This window comes from Capricornis sumatraensis, chromosome 19, assembly GCF_032405125.1.
Source record: "Capricornis sumatraensis isolate serow.1 chromosome 19, serow.2, whole genome shotgun sequence".
Lineage (NCBI taxonomy): Eukaryota > Metazoa > Chordata > Mammalia > Artiodactyla > Bovidae > Capricornis > Capricornis sumatraensis.
In genome coordinates, this window is record NC_091087.1 from 73569377 (window position 1) to 73592796 (window position 23420).

At 49.1% G+C, this 23420-nt stretch overlaps 1 protein-coding gene across 6 annotated transcripts in view; it reads left to right on the top strand.

The window, feature by feature from the left end:
• The window catches only part of PPP2R5C (protein phosphatase 2 regulatory subunit B'gamma), a 136781-nt gene that overhangs the window by 91374 nt on the left and 21987 nt on the right, over nt 1-23420 (top strand). For all 6 annotated transcript variants that reach the window (XM_068991093.1, XM_068991094.1, XM_068991098.1 and 3 more), the window contains 6 exons: nt 12137-12247; nt 13190-13282; nt 13370-13500; nt 16758-16817; nt 18517-18625; nt 20177-20230. In XM_068991093.1, coding sequence (XP_068847194.1) covers nt 12137-12247; nt 13190-13282; nt 13370-13500; nt 16758-16817; nt 18517-18625; nt 20177-20230 — 558 coding nt within the window. The remainder of the gene's footprint in view (nt 1-12136; nt 12248-13189; nt 13283-13369; nt 13501-16757; nt 16818-18516; nt 18626-20176; nt 20231-23420) is intronic.

A 23420-nucleotide genomic window follows, 5' to 3' on the forward strand; every position in this document is an offset into this window, starting at 1 on the left:
GTCCACCCAAACCTATGTCCATTGAGTCAGTGATGCCCTCCAACCATCTCATCCTCTGTCGTCCCCTTCTCCTCCTGCCCTCAATCTTTCCCAACATCAGGGTCTTTTCCAATGAGTCAGTTCTTTGCATCAGGTGGCCAAACTACTGGAGTTTCAGCTTCAACATCAGTCCTTCCAGTGAACACCCAGGACTGATCTCATTTAGGATGGACTGGTTGGATCTCCTTGCAGTCCAAGGGACTCTCAAGAGTCTTCTCCAACACCACAGTTCAAAAGCATCAATTCTTCAGCGCTCAGCTTTCTTTATACTCCAGCTCTCACATCCATACATGACCACTGGAAAAACTATAGCCTTGACTAGGCAGACCTTTGCTGACTCTCTGCTTTTTAAGTAATGTCTCTGCTTTTGAATATGCTGTCTAGGTTGGTCATAACTTTCCTTCCAAGGAGTAAGCGTCTTTTAATTTCATGGCTGCAATCACCATCTGCAGTGGTTTTGGAGCCCAGAAAAATAAAGTCAGCCACTGTTTCCACCGTTTCCCCATCTATTTGCCATGAAGTGATGGGACCGGATGCCATGATCTTAGTTTTCTGAATGTTGAGCTTTAAGCCAACTTTTTCCCTCATCTTTTTCACTTTCATCAAGAGCCTCTTTAGTTCCTCTTCACTTTCTGCCATAAGGGTGGTGTCATCTGCATATCTAAGGTTATTGATATTTCTCCCGGCAATCTTGATTCCAGCTTGTGCTTCCAGCCCAGCATTTCTCATGATGTGCTCTGCATATAAGTTAAATAAACAGGGTGACAATATACAGCCTTGACGTACTCCTTTTGAACCAGTCTGTCGTTCCATGTCCAGTTCTAACTGTTGCTTCCTCACCTGCATACAGGCTTCTCAAGAGGCAGGTCAGGTGGTCTGGTATTCCCATCTCTTTCAGAATTTTCCACAGTTTATTATGATCCACACAGTCAAAGGCTTTGGCATAGTCAGTAAAGCAGAAATAGATGTTTTTTTGGAATTCTCTTGCTTTTTCCATGATCCAGCGGATGTTGGCAATTTGATCTCCGGTTCCTCTGCTTTTTCTAAAACCAGCTTGAACATCTGGAAGTTCACGGTTCATGCATTGCTGAAGCCTGGCTTGAAGAATTTTATGCATCGCTTTACTAGCGTGTGAAAGTGAAAGTGAAGTCGCTCAGTCGTGTCCGACTCTTTGTGACCCATGGACTGTAGCCCACCAAGCTCCTCCGTCCATGGGATTCTCCAGGCAAGAATACTGAAGTGGGTTGCCCTTTCCTTCTCTAGCGTGTGAGATGAGTGCAATTGTGCGGTAGTTTGAGCATTCTTTGGCATTGCCTTTCTTTGGGATTGGAATGAAAACTGACCTTTTTCAGTCCTGTGACCACTGCTGAGTTCTCCAAATTTGCTGCCATATTGAGTGTAGCACTTTCACAGCATCATCTTTTAGGATTTCAAATAGCTCCACTGGAATTCCATCACCTCCACTAGCTTTGTTTGTATTGGTGCTTCCTAAGGCCCACTTAACTTCACATTCCAGGATGTCTGGCTCTAGGTGAGTGATCACACCATCGTGATTATCTGGGTCATGAAGATCTTTTTTGTACAGTTCTTCTGTGTATTCTTGCCACCTCTTCTTAATATCTTCTGCTTCTGTTAGGTCCCTACCATTTTTGTCCTTTATCGAGTCCATCTTTGCATGAAATGTTCCCTTGAAGAGATCTCTAGTCTTTCCCATTCTATTGTTTTCCTCTATTTCTTAAACCCTCTTCAGTTCAGTTTAGTTCAGTTCAGTTGCTCAGTCGTGTCCGACTTTTTGTGACCCCATGAATCGCAACACGCCAGGCCTCCCTGTCCATCACCAACTCCCGGAGTTCACTCAGACTCACGTCCATCGAGTCAGTGATGCCATCCAGCCATCTCATCCTCTGTCATCCCCTTCTCCTGCCCCCAATCCCTAAACCCTCTTATACTTACCCAAATAATTGCCATTTTCAGTATTCTTCATTCCAATATCCATCTGATACCAGTTTTCTTCTGCTTGAAGGACTTTCTTAAATTTCTTTTGTAGTAGACGTGTGTTGTTGTTTAGTCGCTAAGTTGTTTCCGACTCTTTGCAACCATATGGGGACTATAGCCCACCAGGCTCCTCTGTCCAAGGGATTTCCCAGGCAAGAATACTGGAGTGGGTTGCCTTTTCCTTCTCCAGGGGACCTTCCCAACCCAGGGAGTGAGCCCACGTCTCCTGTTCGGCAGGTGGGTTCTTTGCCTCTGAGGTCTGTGCTGCGCTGTGGATAGTCGCTCTGCTGCTGCCGCTGCTGAGTCACTTCAGTCGTGTCCGACTCTGTGCGGCCCCACAGACGGCAGCCCACCAGGCTCCCCCGTCCCTGGGATTCTCCAGGCAGGAACACTGGAGTGGGTTGCCATGTCCTTCTCCAGTGCATAAAAGTGAAAAGTGAAAGTGAAGTCGCTCAGTCGTGTCCAACTCCCAGCGACCCCATGGACTGCAGCCTACGAGGCTCCTCCATCCATGGGATTTTCCAGGCAAGAGTACTGGAGTGGGGTGCCATCGCCTTCTCCAGGATAGTCGCTCAGTTGTGTCTGATTCTTTGCGACTCCATAGACGATAGCCCACCAGGATCCTCTGTTCATCAGGATTCTCCAGGCAAGAGTACTGGAGTGGGTTGCCATGCCCTCCTTGAGGGGATCTTCCCAACCCAGGAATCGAACCGGAGCCTCCTGCTTTGCAGGTGGATTCTTTACCAGCTGAGCTATCAGGGAAGCCCACCCCTGAGGTCTACCAGCGATTAATTCTTCTAGCGTTTGTTTGCCTGAGAAAGTCATTCTTTTGCCTTTGATTTTGAAGGGTATGCAGGCGCACCTCATTTCATTGCGCTTCATTTTATTACACTTTGTGGGCCCTGTGTTTGTGACACATTGAAGATCTGTGGCCGTCCTGTGACAGGCAACTCTACTGGCACCATTTTCCCAACCGTTCCGCCCACTTTGGGTCCTGGTGTCACACTTAGGTAATTCTCAAAATATTTCAAACCCTTCACCAGCAAAAAGATTATGACTCTCTGAAGGCTCAGATAATGGTTAGCATTTTTAGACATAAGGCTATTGGACTTGATATACTATACTTAATATACTATAGTATACTTAATATACTTAATAGTATACTTAATATACTATAATATGGTTTCAATATAACTTGTATAGGCACTGGGAAACCAACCACCTCGTGTGACTAGCTTTATTTTGATATTCACTTTATTGCAGTGCGCTGGAGCTGAACCCATAATACCTCTGGTGGGTGTAGAGCAGCAGGTCAGAGTTTAATCCTTAAAAAATTGTGCTACGCTCTCTTCCTGCTTGCATCGTTTTCCACGAGAAGTCGGCTGCCTTTCCTGTCTCTGTTCCTTTGAACCTAGTGTATCTTTTTGTTCCCCTCTGGCTGCTTTTTACAATCTTTTTCTTTTATTCTTTTTAATCAAGCACCTTGATTACGATGGGCCTTGGTGTAGTTTTCTTCTTTTTCTTGTGTTTGGAGTTCATTTATAATTTTTATCAAATTTGGGAAAGTATTTGGCCCTTATCTCTGCAAACACTTTTTTCTGCCCCCTGCGCCATACTCCTTTAGAGACTCCAGTAGCGTGTGTGTTAGGCCTCTGAGAGTTGTCCCACAGCTCACGGGTGCTCTTCTTCTCTTTAGCATTGTATTTTTTTTCCATGCGTTTCATTTGGTGATTCCCTTTGTTGTCTTCAAGTTCAGTAATTTTCTGCAGCGTCTACGCTTTTTTGTTAATTCCCACCCAGTGAATTTTTCATCTCACGTTGTCGTCTTCATCTCATATAGTTTATGTCTTTTCTATATCTTCATGTCTCCACCTCACTTTATAAACACATAATGTTGTTTTAGCCTTATCTGTTAATTCTGCTGTTGTGTCAGTCCCAGGTGTGTTCAATTGATGGGTTTTCCTTCTTGTTACAGATTATATCATTCATGCTGCTTTATGTGTCTGGTAATTAATTTTTTATTGGATGCCTGACTATGTGGATTTTGTGTTGATGAATACTGCATACTTACTTATTTCTGCTAATGTTCTGGAGCTTTGCTTTGGATGCAGTTAAGTTACTTGCAAACAATTTGATCCTTTTGATTCTTGCTTTTAAGAGGTGTTAGGAAGGACTAAGGAGAAGGTAGTGGCAGTGGCCAGTACTCTTGCCTGGAAAATCCCATGGACGGAGGAGCCTGGTGGGCTGCAGTCCATGGGGTTGCTAAGAGTGACCCGACTGAGCGACTGAGCGACTTCACTTTCACATTTTACTTTCACGCACTGGAGAAGGAAATGGCAACCCACTCCAGTGTTCTTGCCTGGAGAATCCCAGGGACGGGGGAGCCTGGTGGGCTGCCGTCTATGGGGTCGCACAGAGTTGGACACGACTGAAGCGACTTAGCAGCAGCAGCAGGAAGGACTAATGAGCTAACTCATTGGAAAAGACCCTGATGCTGGGAAAGATCAAAGGCAAAAGGAAAAGGGTACACCAGAGGATGAGATGGTTGGATGGCATCACCAACTCAGGGGGCATGAATTTGAGCAAACTCCAAGAGATGGTGAAGGACAGGGCACCTGGAGTGCTTCAGTCCATGGGGTCGCAAAGAGTCAGACGCGGCAACTGAACAACAAGGAAGGCCTGCGGTCATAGTCACTCTGCGGCTAATTATCCCCTCTACTGAGATGATACGCCCCGATTATGAGCCCAGTGCTCGATGAATTAATGAATTCTTCCAGTCTACTTGGTGGGAACAGGCGCTGCTGCTGGCCCTGGGTGAGCACCGGGTCTCTGCTCTTTTCAGGTGCCGTTTCAGCTCCAGTAGTTTCTGACACAGACGTGCTGGCCAGTCATCTGCTGAGTAGCTTAAGGAGGCTGCTGCACTCTCTGGAGTTGTCTCTGTGCAGCTCTGTCCTCTCTTGGACTGTGCCTTGCAAATTCCAACACCTGTGTCTGATGAACGGCACCTGGGCTCTTTCTGCCCATGCTGCAACCTGGGAATTCTGTTGAAGGAGAAAGCTGGGCATTTGCTTCCCATCTCTCAGGAGTCTCTGTCTTTCACTGCCTGAAATCCATGCCTTTCAAACCGTTATTCCATATGTTTTAGCTTAGCTTTTTGGTTGTTTCAGGAAGTAGGGCAAATCCCATTTCTGTTACTGTGTCTTGTCAGAAAGTGTAAGTCTCTGCTTCATTATAATAGATACTCAGTCGGTTTGTAACTGCATCCTCACAGGTGGTCCAGCAATGATTCTAAAAAATGAACTAATTAAAGGTTATGTGCCTAATTTATAATTGTGTAGCTGTGTACATCTAGTCAGTGGAGATGGCACGTAGCACGAAGATGGTTGGTTATGCATGCATGACCAGGAGATAAATACTTTAGCTCTTAAGCTTCCCTTTTCAGTTCGTTTCTCTCCCGTTGAATGCAGAATACATAGTTTTGCCATTCCAAAGCATTCCTAAACTTTTTCACAATTTATTGCAAAAAAGAAAAAATCAATGTATGTGATGTATAAGGATGTTAATGGTAGAATTTAATTGGTAGCTGTATAGTTATTCACTGTGAAATTCAGCTGTTTATCGTTGAGGTTTTTCATAGCAAGATACTGGGGAATACATCGTTCAGAAGCTATATAAAAGTCACCTTAGGTCCAGAGTAAACAGCTTAGGAGAAGCTTCCATTTGCAATGTTATCTTTAAATAGCACCAACTGAACTGTAAGTATTGCAGATTAGTGGTTATCTTTTGTAGGTAAATGTTCTGTTCTGAAGTTCAAAAAATAAAAACTAAAGAATAAATTTATATGCATAACTATAAATGACTAGCATATTTTCATTTGAAGAAGATGCTGCTGCTGCTGCTGCTGCTGCTGCTGCTGCTGCTGCTGCTAAGTCGCTTCAGTCGTGTCTGACTTTGTGCGACCCCGTAGACGGCAGCCCACCAGGCTCCCCCATCCCTGGGATTCTCCGGGCAAGAACACTGGAGTGGGTTGCCATTTCCTTCTCCAATGCAGGAAAGTGAAAAGTGAGAGTGAAGTCACTCAGTCGTATCTGACTCTTAGCAACCCCATGGACTGCAGCCCACCAGGCTCCTCCGTCCATGGGATTTTCCAGGCAAGAGTACTGGAGTGGGTTGCCATTGCCTTCTCCGAGGATGCTATTATACCCTTAATAGTGAAATAGTCATACAATTTAAATGTATGTTGTTTGAAAATGTGAGAGTAAATTTCCTTTATTTAAGTATTCTGTGAAGACTTGTAGAGATTTATCTCCATAGCTTTAACTTTGATTAAGAACATATTTGACTGTAAGAATAACCGGCTGTTCACAGTAAGAGTTCAGCTCGTGGTTCCTTCATCCGGGCGTCTATTTGGAGGTAGAGCTGCATCCTTTGAAAGCAGCTCTCACTTAGAGGAAGTAGTGATGTCGATTCCTGGAGGAGGGGACCCAACTTCACTGCCCCACCCATGTTAACAGAATGCTCGTTCTGTGCCACGTGAAGTGATGGGCCTTGGAAAGCGGCACCGGGGCAAAGACATTAGACCAGGAATTACCCAGCCATCCAGTTATATTTGAGACACAGATCGTGAAGAGAGGGGCAGGATGATGGAAGAGCTTAAACTCAGGGGCCCGATTTGAAGGTCAGGAGAGGTTCCCCTGATGAGATGACACTGCAGCGGAGAGCTAAGGCTTAATTGGGACATTTTCACAGTTTCCAGGTGATTACTTGGTGTTGCAGTTAATAAGGTGACTGGTCAGTGCTTTTCCCAAAGGACCCACTTGCTCTCAGCAGGTTTTTGAGGCCCTACCAGGTGCTGGGCGCTGCGGCAGGCACTGGAGGGTCAAAGTCAAGCAGATGTTCCCCTGGACGACACCTGAATTCTGCTGTGAAACCAGACTGATCTCATTTTACAAGTGAGGCAAGGGATGGTTTTTCTCTTTAAGATTGCTACTAAGATTTTTATTAGCCACCTAAAAAGTCAGTTAGAGTTACTACGATTGCTTTCAAAGTATGAATTGCTTTGTGAAAAAGTTACATCTTCGTGATACGATGTCATCTCACACCAGCAAAGGGAAGGGTCCTTGTTCGTTCGGGTATTCTTTAGTGCCTTTCCTAGGGTTTTCATGCTCTGAGGCCTTGTAACTGACTTGTGAGTTCCCAGGCCCTTGGTCGTTTTTGTGGCCACATACCTGCGGTCCACCTATTAATCATGTTTCCTCATTACCTGCTGTTGGTGGAGAGGCTGTTTCCTCATTACCTGCTGTTGGTGGAGAGGCTGTTGCTGTTATGTGTGTGAGTTTGGTTTTCGTATGGGTGGTCCAGCTATGATGCTCTGGCCTTTGCCTCTGTTGGTTTTCCCAGTTATATAATTTGCAGTCAAATAACAGCTTGCCTTTTAAAATATAACGTGGAAGGGCTCCATTACCCCCTACCCCCAAAATGTATCTCTTAGCAATATGACCCTCAGAGCCTGGCCTTCCTATTACAGGAAGAAGGGCTGTAATTTGGCCTTTGGTGGACTCATCTTTATAAATCCTAGTGATATGAGTAAAACAGAATCAGTAGCAGTAGAGAACCCTTGTGGTTTTAAGCAGAGAACTGAATAATCAGCTTTTCTTTCCTCGTCTCTGAATCAGATTATCAGTGTTCCTTTTTGGAGTGTGTCCCTTCGTGTCTTAAACCTTTATATTGTCTATACTATATACCTATATATACTATATACCTATATATTGTACTGCAGGTGTCTCACAGCGTGAGTGTTTCATTACTTCACCCACTGGCAGGGAGTATCGCAGGTATAGAAAGCGTGCATGTGACCGCTAAATGGTGAGACTTTTCCATAAACTCGCCTCTTGAGCCATTTTGGTTTGTGTTTACTCAGTAAATTTGGCACCTGGGAGAAGAGCATCTCCAGGGTCATTTAAATACTGAAAGTAGAATGTCGGGAGACCTGTCAAAGCAGGTGCTTCCTACGGCACGGTCAGTCCACGCCGTGCGTGAGGGGCTGTGCACGCCTGCACACGTCACGACGTCTGTTTCTCACATGCCCCATGCAAAGCAGGGGTTTACTCTCTTTCTGCAGGTCAGAAAACCAAGGCTTGAATAGGCTGTTGAGTCTCGGGTCCTGCTCTTGAGTGAGAAGAGTGCTCAGGGAGGCTGCCCCCTGAGGCCACGCTGCACCTTTATGTCCAAGACCTGATTCCAGCTCTGGGTGCCCGGATCGGGGTGCACGCTGAGAGGCTGTGGGGGGTGGTCTGCACGATCTGCACCAGAGCTAAGGCTTCTAGACTTAACGGCAGAGATGGGTTCCCTCTGATTTCCATGGCGTGATGTTGGCAACGATCGCCTTCTATAGTGCTAAAGCTAAACTCCACACGTCTAGACAGCACGTGGTTGACAGACCACGGTGCCCAACTCATTTGACCCCTGAAGCTGTTGGGCTAAGAAATGTTGGTGGGTTGGTAGCTCGAGGTGGCCTGTTTTTTTTTTTTTTTTTTTTTTTTTGCCTTCTGCTCTTTGCAGAAAATCCCATGGACAGGAGAGCCTGGTAGGCTGCAGTCCATGGGGTCGCTAAGAGTCGGACACGACTGAGCAACTTCACTTTCACTTTCCTGCATTGGAGAAGGAAATGGCAACCCACTCCAGTGTTCTTGCCTGGAGAATCCCAGGGACGGGGAAGACTGGTGGGCTGCCGTCTATGGGGTTGCACAGAGTCGGACACGACTGAAGCGACTTAGCAGCAGCAGCAGCAGCAGCTCTTTAATCTGTGTTGTAGTTTTTAATGTCTTTAGTCTTTTCTAGAGCATTAAATCAGTGCAATGAAATGTGGTAGGAAAGGAGGGTAGAAATTAGTGTGAGGTTTTTGTTGTTGCGTGAAACAAATAATTTTCATATCCATTCGAGCTGGCCAGTAGTAAAACTTCCTGGACCGAAGATGGTCATCCTCACAGGATACTGAAAAGGGGACTTCTGTGTTCAAACCAACTTGGTCTGCAGCCCCTTGCAGGCCCCAAGGATGGATCAGTCAGAGTTCCTCCAGAGAAGCAGAACCAGTAAGCTAGAGCAGAGAAAGAGAGAGGAGCAGATGGACGCGTGGGTGAGTGGGTGGGCTTTGGAGGCTCTATCTCAGGACACATCGCGTCCAACGGGGCAGACCTGAACCCCAGGGGGTGGACGCTGCCGCTGCTGCACACCGTGGCCTTGCTTCTTCCTCAGTGAAGCTGGTTTTGCTCTTAGAAGACTTCTAACTGCATGGATGAGGCCCACCCTCATTCTCGAGGGTAATCTTTCCTTAAAGGCAGCTGATCTAGGTGTGACCACAGTGACTAAATGCCTTCACAGTGACAGTCAGATCACTGTTGGATTGAATAGTGTCAATACTAAGCTGTCAGCCGGGTGTGCTTTTCTTCTTTTTTCAGCCATTGCCTTAACCACAGTCTCTCATGTCTCCCTTTCTCGCTCCTCTGGTTACAGCTGTCACACCTGGTTTAACACTCAACCCCCGGCTCAGAACCTCACCATCCCCACCTATCCCCTGAGCGGGGCCTGTGCCTGCCGTCCTGCAGCCTGGCCTCTGCCCGGGTCGCCACCCCTCCCGGGGGCGTCTGTGCTCTGGGGAATGTTGGGCTTCCCCGGAGACCCCCGCTGAGGGGCGGCCATCTCCCCGTGTGTCCCAGCCTCCAGCCCCTGTCCAGGCGAGCTAACCACTCCTCTCTCCCCTTTGACCTCTGTGGCCCCTGTGCTCCCCTCTAGGTGCCCTGCACCCCAACTTCACGGGCCCACCAGCAAGTCTCCCAGAGAGGAGGGCGGAGTGTGTTCACAGACACCTCCCCGCCAGATCCAGGATTCCTAGGCCCAATTTCTGGGAGCCCCCCAACCAGTGGCTCTCAGGGAGAGGCTTGGGAAGCCCGGCCCAGGAATGCCACGAAGGCCCCCCGGCTCCATTCTGATCCTGTCCTCTCGCACCCCGCAGCCTGGGAGGAGGAGAGGCCGGCGGTGGTGACCGAGCTGGTTCTACTGACCGCGCCCCACCTCACAGGCCCAGAGGAGACGGGCTCGCCTCTCCTTAGTGGGCGGGCGCCTCGCGTCCCCTCGTTCTGTAGCGTGGGCTTTGGGACCGGGGACCTGGGGGCCAGCGACAGAGGACTTGCCCCTTCGACCTGGCCACGGCTGTCCCAGCATCTGCTCTGCGGTCACCTGTTGTTTGGGAGGCCTCTTCTGGGCCCTGTGCACACACCCCGTCCACAGGTTCCGGAGCACCGCCCCTTTTTACTTTTATCTTAGGAGAGTGAGAGTGAAAGTCGCTCAGTCATGTCTGACTGTTTACGACCACATGTACTACCCATGCGTGTCCTTGCAGTTCTTGGAATTCTCTAGGTCAGGAGACTGGAGTGGGTTGCCTTTCCCTTCTCCAGGGGATCTTCCCAACCCAGAGATCGAATCCAGGTCTCCTGCATCACAGATCCAGGATTCTTTACCAGCTGAGCCACAAGCCACAATATTACTCATATTTTTAGCAAATTGTTTTAGTTGTTTCTGGCTTTTGGTTCCTTGTTCCAGCCATTCTTTGTTCCTCCTGTTCCTGGACCACCTATGTGAGCTCCTCTCACACGACTTAGAGAGCAGACTTTTGGTGTTGGGGCTTCTGGAGCCCGTGATATGGGGAGTGACTGTGCTTGTTTGTGGAAAATGGTAGGACGAGCCAAAACAGGTGCCTTGGAGTTTTCACTTGGTCTCTACAAGGCTGTTCTCTGAAGAGCCAGGTTTGCTCTGAATGCCCTGCAGAGACCCCCACTATTGCCGTGGAGTGGGATTCTGCCTTGTAGGTTGGGGGGTTTTGATTCTGTGCATCTGGGTTGCAGGGACAGAGGGCTTCTTTTGATCCCTAGAGTCGAGCTCTGTTAACTGGTGTAGGTGGCTCAAAGATTTGGTGAGATCACTGGTAACATTTAAGCTGATAACTACGAGGGGACTTCCCTTGTGGGCCAGTGGTTAGGAATACGCCTTGCAATGCCAGGGACGTGAGTTCGGTCCCTGGCTGGGGAGCTGTGGTGCCCCAGAGCACCTGAAGGGCAAGTACCGCAACTGCTGAGCCTGTCTTCGCAACTAGGGAGTCCGTGTGCCCCTAGAGAAGATCCCAAGCACCACAACCAAAACCCAGCGCAGCCACACAAACCAGAAATTTTTTAGAAAAAAACACCACAAAAGAAAAATCGGTTATAAATTGGAGATAGAGAAGAGCTAAACTTTTCTTTATATCAGGATATCAGTATACGTTGTGCCTTATGCTTGTTAACCATGAGGGCCCCTGTGCGCCCAAGAATCCTAGTTTTTGTATAGAAAACGTGTCGTAAAGCCCACTGGTGTTTATAAAATTGAGGTGAATCAGAGCCTGGGCTGGGGGTGCATGGTGACGGACAGTGCAGGAGGAGAACAGAGCAGAGGGCAGAGTCACACGGGGGGGATCACCCAGACCCCAGAGGACTCTCCCGTCCGTGTGTCCCGTCCTGGCGCGGGCCGGGCTGTCCTGCGAGAGGAGCCTGTCCTCCTCTCCTTGCCAACACTGCAGCCCTTTCTCTGGAAAGGCTCCCCTGGCCGCCCACCCGGGGACCACTGTGTCGTCATTGTGGCCTCTCTTGTCCCTGTCCCTGCGGAGGACTCCAGAAGGTGCGCACGGCGTCCAGTGCAAAACAACCTCTGCCGTTTCCTCCCTGTTTGCAGTTCTTGGATCTCCACGGTTTCCTTTGTGATCTCAGCTTTTCTCACTAGCACTCGGAACTCTCTCTGTGTTCTGAAACAGGTGTCATCCCTGCCGGGCAGCATCTATTACTGCTGGCTTTCCGGAAGTCAGGCAGGGACCTCGGTGTAGGCTGTCACGGCCTCGGGTCCGGCTGTGGCGTTGACCCAGGGTCGCGAGACCCACACCGCTTCTGAACATTGAGACTAAGACGAGCCCGATCGCCACAGGAGGCAGCTGCCGTTAGAATGCCTTGAGATTGTTGTAGACATTCTCTGGAAATTGTTTTAATATCCTGGTTATAATTATAAAATATGTGGATTTTAGTTTGCAGTTAACATGTTTCGAACGTTACCACCTTCCTCCAACCCCACGGGAGCAGAATTTGACCCAGAGGAGGATGAGCCAACGTTAGAAGCAGCCTGGCCTCACCTGCAGGTACGGGGTCGTGGGTGCCTCAGAAGCAGAGGGGTGGGACGTGGTGGTTTCTCCACCGGAGCCCACGCCCAGCTCGTCCCGGGGTGGGGAGCGGGGAGGCCTCTGACCTTTGGTGTCACAACCCTGCAGACCTTCACATCCGAGAGCAGTGTTGTAGCAGAAGACGGTTCTTGTTTGTTTGGAGACATTACAGAAGCTACAAAGCTACAGAACTGTCAGTGCATTTTCAGTGGAAGTGACCGATGAGCTAAGGTCACGGGTCTTATGCAGACATTTCTCAGTCTTGGTCCTCGGACTTACTGTTACCTGCGATGTGTCCCAGGACCCACCTGCTTGACGGATGCTGTTTTCCTGACACATTTGTTAAGAAAGAGGTGGCTTGGGCAGGGCACCAGCCCTACGAGCTACCTCGGGAGGTCTGGGTCGGCTGAAGGAGGGCAGTCGGGGAGCTAAACACCCCGGGAAGGAGCTCGATGGAGAGCAGACAGGAGGGGCCGGAGGCAGAGCACCCTGCCCTCAGTGCCGTGTGTGGCCGTGGCAGCCTGCAGCCCATTCATGCAGGGGTCCCAGCTTCCTGTGCGCCCGGCCTTCCGCCAGGACCGTGGGGGTGACGGGACCTGCAAATCCCACCTGGACTCTGGTCCCAGCCTGGGCTGTGGCTTCTGTGCACTGTGGGCTCCAAGCAGGGGCGACCTCAGCCGTGGCCATCACTGTGTAGATGCCACGGAAGGGTATAGTCCGTGGTTCTTATAAGTAAAGCAGTTACCATCCTCAGTATAATCAAGCCACGTGCTTTGATGTGGATTCTTCAGATACGTGCCTGTGGTTTTGTTAAGGTTAGTATTTGCAGACATAGAGATTCAACTCATAGTATACTGTGAAATCTCCATTTAATGAAATACTGTGTTATTTGGCTCACTTGTTTTTTCTTTTCCCTCCTAGCTTGTTTATGAGTTTTTCTTAAGACTTTTGGAGTCTCCAGATTTCCAACCTAATATAGCGAAGAAGTATATTGATCAGAAGTTTGTATTGCAGGTAAGGCCCAGATTAGCTGAAGCTACAAATTGCATAATCCACCTAGAGAGAATTACCGTGTCACTGAGTGTCTTTTTCTCCTTGAAGCTTTTAGAGCTCTTTGACAGTGAAGATCCTCGCGAGAGAGATTTTCTCAAAACTACCCTTCACAGAATCTATGGAAAATTCTTAGGCTTAAGAGCTTACATCAGAAAACAGATAAATAATATATTTTATAGGTAAGTCCGAGCACGGTGGCCTTCCCCTCTTGCACGCCGATGGTCCCATCACACTTAACCTCACCGTTTTCCTTCAGAGGCTGAAGAGGAGTGGCTGTTTTTGAGCAGCCGGCCTGTCGTGTGCAGCTGGGGGCCCGTCTACACCTCTTGTCTCGGCGCCGGGCAGGGCCCCTTTGCTCTGTGCCCGCTCCCCTACCCCCCCTACCACCCCCCAGCCGCCTTGCACCCCAGCCTGTGGTCTAGCTCTTTTCAGCAGGCTGGTCACCCCGAGCCTGGCTCCCTCTGGACCCACCCAGAGCCGCACCAGCTCACGCTTCCCCGTGGATCTTGGTGGAAGGAGTAGGTTGGGGAGTGGCGCAGGGGCTCTTTGGCGGCGTCCCTGCTGGGAGCAGTGGGTGAGGCAGAGCAGTGACCAGGGCCTCCCCAGGCCTGCAGGCCCACAGGGGCCGGCTTGGCCCTGGTTTGTTGGAGGAGGGCCCCGCCTCAGGGTTCAGGGAGGAGTGTCCCCCAAGTGTTCAGTTTGACCCCCTTCTCCCTTCGCACACCCACCCACCTCCACCTCTGTGAACCTGAGTGCTAACACCCCTAGATCCGCCAACTCCCACGCCAGCACGCTCCTCTGATGAGCGGGTGTGGGTTCTGGGCGAGCCCCCGGTGCCCCGCACGTCCTCCCGTTTTCTACCAGCCCTTCTCCTCACCCTCTTGGGCTCTGGAAACAGGTTCGCACCAGGAAGGCCCTGGCGTGGCGGGTGGTCTGGTCTCCTGGGAGGGCAGGCTGGTCTCGCATCTCCAGCTCCAGCTTCCCGCCCGGCTCCTGGGGGCACCCAATAAATGTCAGTGGATAAAACCCTTAGCGTGGTTCCTTCTCTGCCCTTGGAAGCAGTAAGGGGTGGCTCAGTGACAGGCATCCGCTGTGAGGTCGGAAGGCCAGTGGATTTTGTGGGAGGGGGTGGCCCGGGGGCACCAGCAGAGCCCAGGTGAGCACAGCCCAGCTTGGAGGGGGAGCAGCTTCCGCCTCTGTGTGAGGTGCAGAGCGCCTCACCCCTCAGGAGAGGGGTGCATGGTGTCCGTTTGTGGGGGCCCTGTCCTTGACAGGCAGGTTTCGGCCCAGCGTGGGGAGAGGCCTGGCCCCTCTGTGCGGAAGGAGGAAGGAGCACCGCGGCCCTGCTCTGCATGGGCCCTTAGGGCTGCCTGCCATTTTGCACCCGCTTTCTTGCTCCTCTCTGGAAAAGAAGGAAGGGGGCTGTGCTTGCTTCCTCTTTCCTGTGAAGTGAAGTGATGTCACTCAGTCATGTCTGACTCTTTGCAACCCCATGGACTGTAGCCTGCCAGGCTCCTCCATCCATGGGATTCTCCAGGCAGGAATACTGGAGTGGGGTGCCATTTCCTTCTCCAGGGGATCTTCCCAACCCAGGGATCGAACCTGGGTCTCCCATACTTACAGGCAGACTCTTTACCGTCTGAGCCACCAGGGAAACCTCTTTCCTGTACCTGCTCCATATCTATCAAGTAATCCAAATTAAGAGTTTACCGATGAGAAGATAGTAAAGTTGATTTAAGAAAATGAAATGGATGCCGGCTCCAGGCAACCCTTGTTTAAATGTCAGCACTGGTGGAGCTGGGTCACAGGTGGCACCTAGGGGCCTGGCTGCCTCCAAGTGTCAGGAGCCAGAGCTGAGCTCTCAGGCTTTAGGACCCTGGCCCTGCTGCTGCCTGCCCAGCCGTCCTGGTGGACACAGAGGAATAGAAACAGAAGTGGGCCGGTCGTGCTGGACAAAAATGTAACTTGTACATCTGAGCCGTTTTTAAGTATTTCCAGTAAAACAGATGAAGCGAAGGGAGCCTTGAGTTCATGAGCTGAAGTGCCTCCCATGTAGACGTCCGAGGAGGCTGGAGCTCCCTCCGGGCCGGCTTTCCGGCTCAGGGCGGGGCGGTGGGGCTGGCGTGTCTGAGGCTGGCACGGGCCCCGCACACCATGCAGCCTTGCTCTCACCAGCCCGGCCACCACGATCCATCACGGGCACACCCCTGCCTCAGCGCCGTGCTGCGACCACTGCTATGCTCTGCTGCTCAGCGATTCTCACCCAGGTCCCTGTGGGCTCAGCTCCGATCAGTCCAAGCTGGTGGTGTCCAGGCCTCCACGTGACTGCCTTGCCTGCCCATCACCCACCTCTGTTGTAGCCAAAGGGATTCCCTCCCCGCCCCACGACCCCATTTTTAAAAATCGGTTCCAAAATCTAGAGACATTAGACCTGCTCCTTGGAAGCGCGTCACACTTTGTGTTTGACCTGGTCTTTACCTTAATGTCACTATTCCATTTGTTTCAAACAAGGACAATGAAAATTTTTATTCATTGAGAACTTATTTTTGGCCCGAAGCTGGCTCTAAACTGGTAGTTTTTGTCTGCTAGGCAGGAATGTTTTTCAAACACCAGCTCCCTCTGGCTTCAGGCAGAATTCACTGCGTATTCTGGGTTAGGCTGACTCCAGGCGAGCCAGGTTGTGGGGCGGCAGTGGGCTGTTCCTGGGGGACCCTCGGGGAGAAAAGTCGCTGTCCTATTTCCTGGCCCTGGCCCCAGTAGACTCAGCAGTCGTGTCTCAGATGCCAGGCTTGGCCCTCACACCAGGGCTGTGTTAACAATAAGTCCTGGTCCGCTGCCTCAGGCTGACATGGGCTCTGGGAGCCCCAGGGACCACTCATGGACCCCAAGGGAGCGGCTGCTGAGACAGAGGTTTCAGAAGATGGCAGTTGAAGCAACGTAGGAAAAGTGTGGGGTGTCAGGGAGGAAGTAGGGGAGCCAGCCCCAATGGTGAGGAAGTAACTTGTACCCTTTGCAGAGACCACGCTAAATATCGGAGGCTTTAAAACTGAGTCAGGTGTCAACTTAGCTTGAGATGTGGCAAAAAAATAAAAGCAAACAGCAGGCTATTTGTTGTCAAATCCGGGTGGTTGAGATGTAGTGCTCACTGTAAACATCCTTCCCAATTTATGTTTGAAACTTTCAAAATAAAACATTCGGGAGAAATGGGAGCGAGCCCCTGCTCCCTGCCTCCTGAGTATTGCACATCCAGGCCTTGAGGAGTCTCTGGTAACAATCAGCGGTGCCCCCAGAGCGGTGTTCACAAATAGCGGTGCTTCTTGTTGCCTGGCTACATGGTTTTCTTCCTAAAAGCCTTGTTTTCTTCTTCAGAGCATTTTCATCTTTTCCAGCCATGATGTCAGTATTCTAATTCTAAATGACATCTTGCTTTTTCCAGATTTATTTATGAAACAGAGCATCACAATGGCATAGCAGAATTACTGGAAATATTGGGAAGGTAAGCTGTCTCTCTGTTAATTGGCAGTGAACAGCCTTAGGTGGGATTCATGCCAAAACGATCCAGTTCACTGCGTTCAACCGCCCCTCCCCAGAGCAGGGCAGTGCAGGCTTGTCCTCCAGAGGAACTTAAATCAGCCTCAATGGCAGGGGCTGGTGAGCCCCTGGATCAGGACTGAATGACAGGACTCTCCCATTCGTATGGTTCCACATGTGGATTCTGTTTCATGTATATACCTCGGTAGCATTACTATGGGAACCCAATCTCAATTATTTCCTCAAGAGCAGTGCTAAAAATAGCTACATTCAGAAGGTGTACGTCTGACGCTTAGAAGAAGAATAGGTCATTTATTATACATTTGGGGTATTGAGTAAATACTAGTATTTCAAATTGCTTTGGTTTTATAAATTTTTCATATGGATTCTTATAAACTAACATTTCAAAAATGTCATCGTCTTAATCCAAGTAGAGTTCTTGCTTCCTATCATTTTTTTTTTAATCGAAAACCAACCAGTAGGTTTTCTCTCAGGCCTCCTAACTCACTGATTGTCAAACAGCGTTCCTCAGGGTTCCTCAGCTGAATAAGCTCGAAAGTGCTTTTTCCCCAACACCTCGCATTGGGATTCAGTTCACCTTAGAAGCTAAAGGTTCTGAGGGGTCCTGCAGGGAAGAAACCACCCTCCTGTTCAATCTAGTGACTCCCAAAGCTTTTAGAAGACCGTAACAGTGTTGCCATCTGGCAAACTGAGGCCCAGTCCTTCTGAAAGCAACTTCCCTCGCTGTTTCAGATAAAATGTAAAGCAAACGACAGTCCTCGTGGCGAGCTCCCCTCTGACAGGGCCCCGGGTTCTCTCTCCCAGTGAGTGCAGTGAGCGCAAGAGCGGACGCCCTTGTTGTCCGGCCTTAACACTCGTGCCTCCTGTTTCCTTCCCTGTAAAATGGGAAGGTAATCGTATTCATGTCCGAGATTGTTGCAAGGCTGACGTGTCCAGACAGCCCCCACGCCACACACGAGATCCTCTCCTGTCCCCTCGTTTGAATGTGCAAATCATCCCCAATGGTCACTGCAGACTGACCCTGCCTAGGTGCCCAGTGTGCCAGGCTCATGAACAAGGCACCAGTTGAGAAGCTGCTTCTGCAGCTCTCAGCAACTTACCTGAGTGTAAAATGCCAAGTAAATGTTGTAGATGAAAACTTCAGCTTGGAGGTTAAGAGCAGGGGACCCCCTTTCCCTGCAGAAGGGAACAGCTTTCTTGTTGATTTTTAAACGACACCCATTCTGCACACGCAGACTCTGTTCTGCCAGCACTAGACTAGAGAGGCAGGATTTCTCCGGGGAAGTGAGTGAGAATTCCAAACGATGGTGGAGGCCGAAGGAAGGCGCTGGTGCCCACCCGAGCTGCCAGTCTCAGGGCCCTGCCTGGCGGAGTTTTGCCCCCAGAGGCTCCCGCTGCTCCGGGGAGCTACCTGTGAGCTCAGAATTTTTAAATCACCCTGCAGTTCCAAAGATAGAAATGACTGTGCTTCCTGAAAGGGACCTAAAAATTTCTGCTACTATCCACCCTCCTTTTTTCTGACACTCATAATTTGCTTGCTGGTTTTCATGGTGAACAAAAAAACTAAAAAAAAAACAGCGAGATACATTTTTTAACCTGGAATTTGTAAATATTCAAACTTTGAATAAATTCTGTTTTTGCAGTATAATTAACGGATTTGCCTTACCACTGAAAGAAGAGCACAAGATTTTCTTATTGAAGGTGTTATTACCTTTGCACAAAGTGAAGTCTCTGAGCGTCTACCATCCTCAGGTGAGGGCTCCTCCCTCGACGGTCGGTGGGGCCTCGGGAGGGAGCGTGGCCGTCTCTGCTTGGACCTCAGTAAACTTGGGACGTTGAAGCCCAGCCTCCAGCAGGGAGTGTTTTCTCTGTTACATCACATGTGGACTTGGGTCGTCAGGATTCCGATGATGAGTGAAAGGATAAGGGAGTAAAAGAGATTGCTTTTTAAGAATATCAGAAAATTCTCAAGAATGGAGAATTTGAAAATTGGTTGTCAGTATCGAAAAGGGAGTGGTTCACACGATGAAGGGGTCAAGGAAGACCTCTCGGAGGAAGACTTCCTGTGGCGGGATAGAAACCTCACACCCCAAGGACGACGCCTCTGTGTCTGCCCGCTGGTCAAGTGGCAGGAAGACAGGTTGTTTGGGGACTTCCCCAGCGGTCCAGTGGTTAGGGCTCTGCACTTCCACTGTAGGAGTCACGGGTTTGATCCCCGGTCAGGGAACTAAGATTCCCCAAGCCACATGGTGCAGCCAAAAGAATAAAAAAGTAAATATTTCCAAACAAAAAGTTTGTTTTTTTTTTTGAAGCTGTGGGGTTTTTATAACTTTGTAAAAATCTGTTTACGATTACACTGAAAAACTAATCCATAAATGGTTTCTAACTGGTTGTTTGGCTGCGTTTCCCCCAGGAAATTTGGGTTTTCCTTCACTCTTTTCTTCTAAGTTCCATGTAGACAGAAATAAGCCACACTGACTGCAGCCCAGGAAGTTTCGGGTCCGAGAGCCAGGACACACCCCCCACGTTCTGTGGGGCCTCCCTCGGGAAGCGTGCCTCAGGGCATCAGAAAGCGTGTTCTTTGGTGGTAGTTGGTGGTTTAGTAACTAAATCGTGTCCAGCTCTTTGTGACCCCATGGACTGCAGCCCTCCAGGCTCCTCTGTCCTTGGGATTCTCCAGGTAAGAACACTGGAGTGGGTTGCCATTTCCTGCTCCAGGGGATCTTCCCGACCCAGGGATCGAACCCGTGTCTCCCACATTGCAGGTGGATTTTTTACCAACGGAGCCACCGGGGAACCCAGCTATTCTAGTAACACTGGCTTCCTGGGAAATTTTTACTTAGAGTTTTTTCTCTGTTTCCTACTAACTGGTAACATCTTTACATCCAACCAATTTATTATCACATTAGTTGTTATGTACTAGAAATTAATAGTTTAGGGATTTAAGATGGAAACAGATTTTAATTTTTTTTTTTCCCAGCAGTTAGATTACTTGTCCATTACGGTCTCCAAAAGGCCACAAGGAAAGGCCTCACCAGCCCTGGGCTGACTTGGCAGTATTGGTCTAAAAGACCATCTCCTGGTTGGTTTTTTTTTTTTTTTTTCCAGCTTCCTGATGTTCCTTCTGCAGTTGACCTGTGTCGCACATCGGTCCTGGGGTCTCTCCCTGAAAGTCCCTCCCGGGGTGGGAGGTGGGGGGCATGGGTCACGTCCAGGCCCGTCTCCCCAGGGGAAGGTGTCTGGCGGGGATGCAGCGTTTTCACGGTAACATGCAGTGTTAACACTCTGTCTCTCTCGCTGTAGCTGGCCTACTGCGTGGTGCAGTTTTTAGAGAAGGACAGCACCCTCACTGAGCCGGTGAGTACAGCCGCTCGCTCGGGGCCCTGCGACGTGGTGTGTGATCGCAGTCATCAGCGTTGCAGTCTCGCTCCTTCACCACAGCAGCCCCTCCCTCCGAAGTTACAGCGACGACAAACACAGGCTGATCTCATTCCTTGTTAGGAGTTTTCAAACTGTAGCAATTTTAATTACAAGTCCCCTTGTCAAAGTGATTCTTTTATGTAATAAGATGGCCACCTTATCCTGCATTGCCTTTTACTCTGAAAGAACGGCATGGCTGCTGAATTGCGTGCAGTTTAATGCTTCCACGTCGCTTGGTTTAACAGCACAGTTTACTGACTGTAGTCAGAGGACGTGTAGTAAGGATTCAGAATGCCTATACTAAGGAGGTTTTGCTGTTTTGAAAATTCTCCCCAAGTTAGAGTGTAACTATTTTATGATCATTGTATCATAAATGAACGTTAGATTGCCACTGTCAGTGTTTAGATTTCCACGTTTCTTGGCATTTTATCTTTATTAAAAATAAAAAGGCTATTGTAACCTAGATTTCACAAAGTTGGGTGTGTCAGGTGGCCGTTGAAGCATTTGAATACACTTTTTTAACCAGCTTTATTGAGATGTAATTCTGTGCCATATAGCTCACCCACTTAACGTGTGTGATTCAATGGCTTTTTTATATGCTAGGTTATTAATTTCTTCAAATGTGGTAAAATATACTGTATAACAAAGTTTATCGTTTAAAGTTTACAGTTTTGTTGTCCAGTCGCTGTGGTCGTGTCTGAGCCTGTGACCGCATGGACTGCAGCACGCCAGGCTGTCCTGTCCACTATCTCCTGGAGTTTGCTCAGACTCATGGCCTTTGAGTCGATAATGCCGTTGAGCGGCATTGATTCCATTCAGGATGTTGTGCAGCTGCCAGCACTGTTTCTAAAACTTTGTCATCGCCCCAGACGGAAGCTCTGTCTTTGTTAAGCAGGGCTGCCCCATTTACCCTCCACTCTCCCCGTGATAACCTCAGCTCTGCTCTCTGTCCCTGAATCTGACTGCTCTAGACTCCTGATATGAGTGCACTCGTCCAGGATTTGTGCTTTTGCAGCTGGCTTACTTCACCCAGTGTCATATGCTCGGGGTTCATCTGTGCCGCCACGTGTGCCAGGAATTCATTCCTTGTTGTGACTGAAGAGTGTTGCGTTGTGCGGCTAGACCGCATGTGGGTAACGCGTTCACCTGTCAGCGGAAACTTGAGTTGTTTCCGCACTTCAGCTTTTGTGAACATCTGTGTGCAAACATCTCTTCAAGTCCCAGCTTTCAGTTCTTTCATGTATATACCTGGAATTGGACGTGCTGAGTTGTATGGTAATTCTGTGGAGATGCCGTTCCACTCTCCACAGCAGCCGCACCGTTCTGCATTCCCATCCACAGCCGCAAGGATTCCAGCTGACCCGCACCCTCGCCGACACTTGCTATTTTCCGTTCTTTTTACTGTAACCCTTCTAGTGAGTGTGAAGGAGTATCTTGTGGTTTTTGATTTGCATTTCCCTAATGACTAACGATGTTGGGCATCTTTACACATGTATATTAGCCATTTGTGTTTCTTCTTTGGAGAAATCTCTTAAATTCATTGCCCATTTTTAATTGGGTGGGTTTACTGTTAACAGAGCAAGAAGTGTCAGGTGCCAGTTTGAACGTTTGAACACTTTTAAAAATCACTACTGGACTGAAAAAGGTGACTGTTGTAATTCCTGACTCTTCCTTGTCCCTTTAGTGGGCTTCCACAGTTTCCTTGTTGAAACTGTAATTTTCATAGTGAAAAAAATAGAAACTCTTAATACTGTATCCTGAGTTAAACTGCTTCTGATATCGCCTTCCTCTGTAAGCTTTTAAATCTACATGTGGCCACCCCTCTTCACCCTAAAATTCAGGGAAAGCCCCTGGTCATCCTGCAGGGGGAACAGGAGCCCCCTGCTCTGCAGCCCCTTCCTGGGGTTCCTTGCACCTCTGCCTCGGCTCTGTCCCACATTCTGGACACCCCCCCAAAACCGGGAGGTGAACCAAATCTTACCAGACTTCTGTACCAAACACAAAAAGCATTTACTGCAATTTAGGTTGAGGACGTGTTATTTTAACCTCCTCCTAAACTGATGACATGTTTAGATAGGGAAAGAAAAATGAGATGGCGCTAATAAGAAAAAAGCCCTTTTTAATGTCTTTCTAGTGGCGCATCCTAATTCCTGTCTACATTTGCAGTTCTTCTCCAAACTGTTATAGGAAGAAATTTTAACATGAACCCTGCTCTTTTCCTACTAATCCTACTTCAAAAATAAGAAAAAAGTGTGCAGTTTCCTTCTATATTTCTTCGTGCATATTTCTCATACTGTCTAGTGGCTAAAGAATTCACTGAATCTTACCCTGCATTTTTATCATGGAATAAGGTTTTCTCACCAAGCCACCCCCTGCAGGTTCCGTCCACCTGCACACCCCCAACCCTGCCCCCCACCACCACCATCTGTCAGAACCTGGTCCTAATCCTGCTCCAGCAAGATTCAGTGAACACCCCCACCTCCCTCTCTCTCTCACCTGGAAGTAACATGGATGCTGATAAAGCTTATGCGTGTGTGCCTAGTTGCTTAGTCATGTCCAACTCTTTGCAACCCCATGGACTGCAGCCCACCAGGCTGCTCTGTCCATGGGGATTCTCCAGGCAAGAATACTGGAGTGGGTCGCCACGCCCTCCTTCAGGGGATCTTTCTGACCCAGTGATCGAACCCAGGTCTCGTCTCCTGCATTGTGGGCAGATTATTTACCGTCTAAGCCACCAGGAAAGCCCAAGAATACTGGAGTGGTTAGCCTGTCCCTTTTCCAAAGGATCTTCCCAACTCAGGAAATCAAACCAGGGTTTCATGCATTGCAGGAGGATTCTTTAACGGCTGAACTGCCATATAAATTCCCACTAATAAAGCTAATACAACTTTGCAGCAATGAGAGCTTTTAACTGTAGTTGTCTGAAAGAAGGCAGGAGACAAACAGTGTCCTTCCTGGCTTCAGTGGGGTCCTTCTGTCTTAGATAGTAGATAGAACACTCTGACTCAGCACAAGCCCAAAGCTACTTCAGATCCCCCTACACCCAGTCCCCAATATTTCCACCTAGGACCACTTCATTTCTTGATTTTCTATAGCACAGGTAATGTAATAGCACCCTTGATTACAG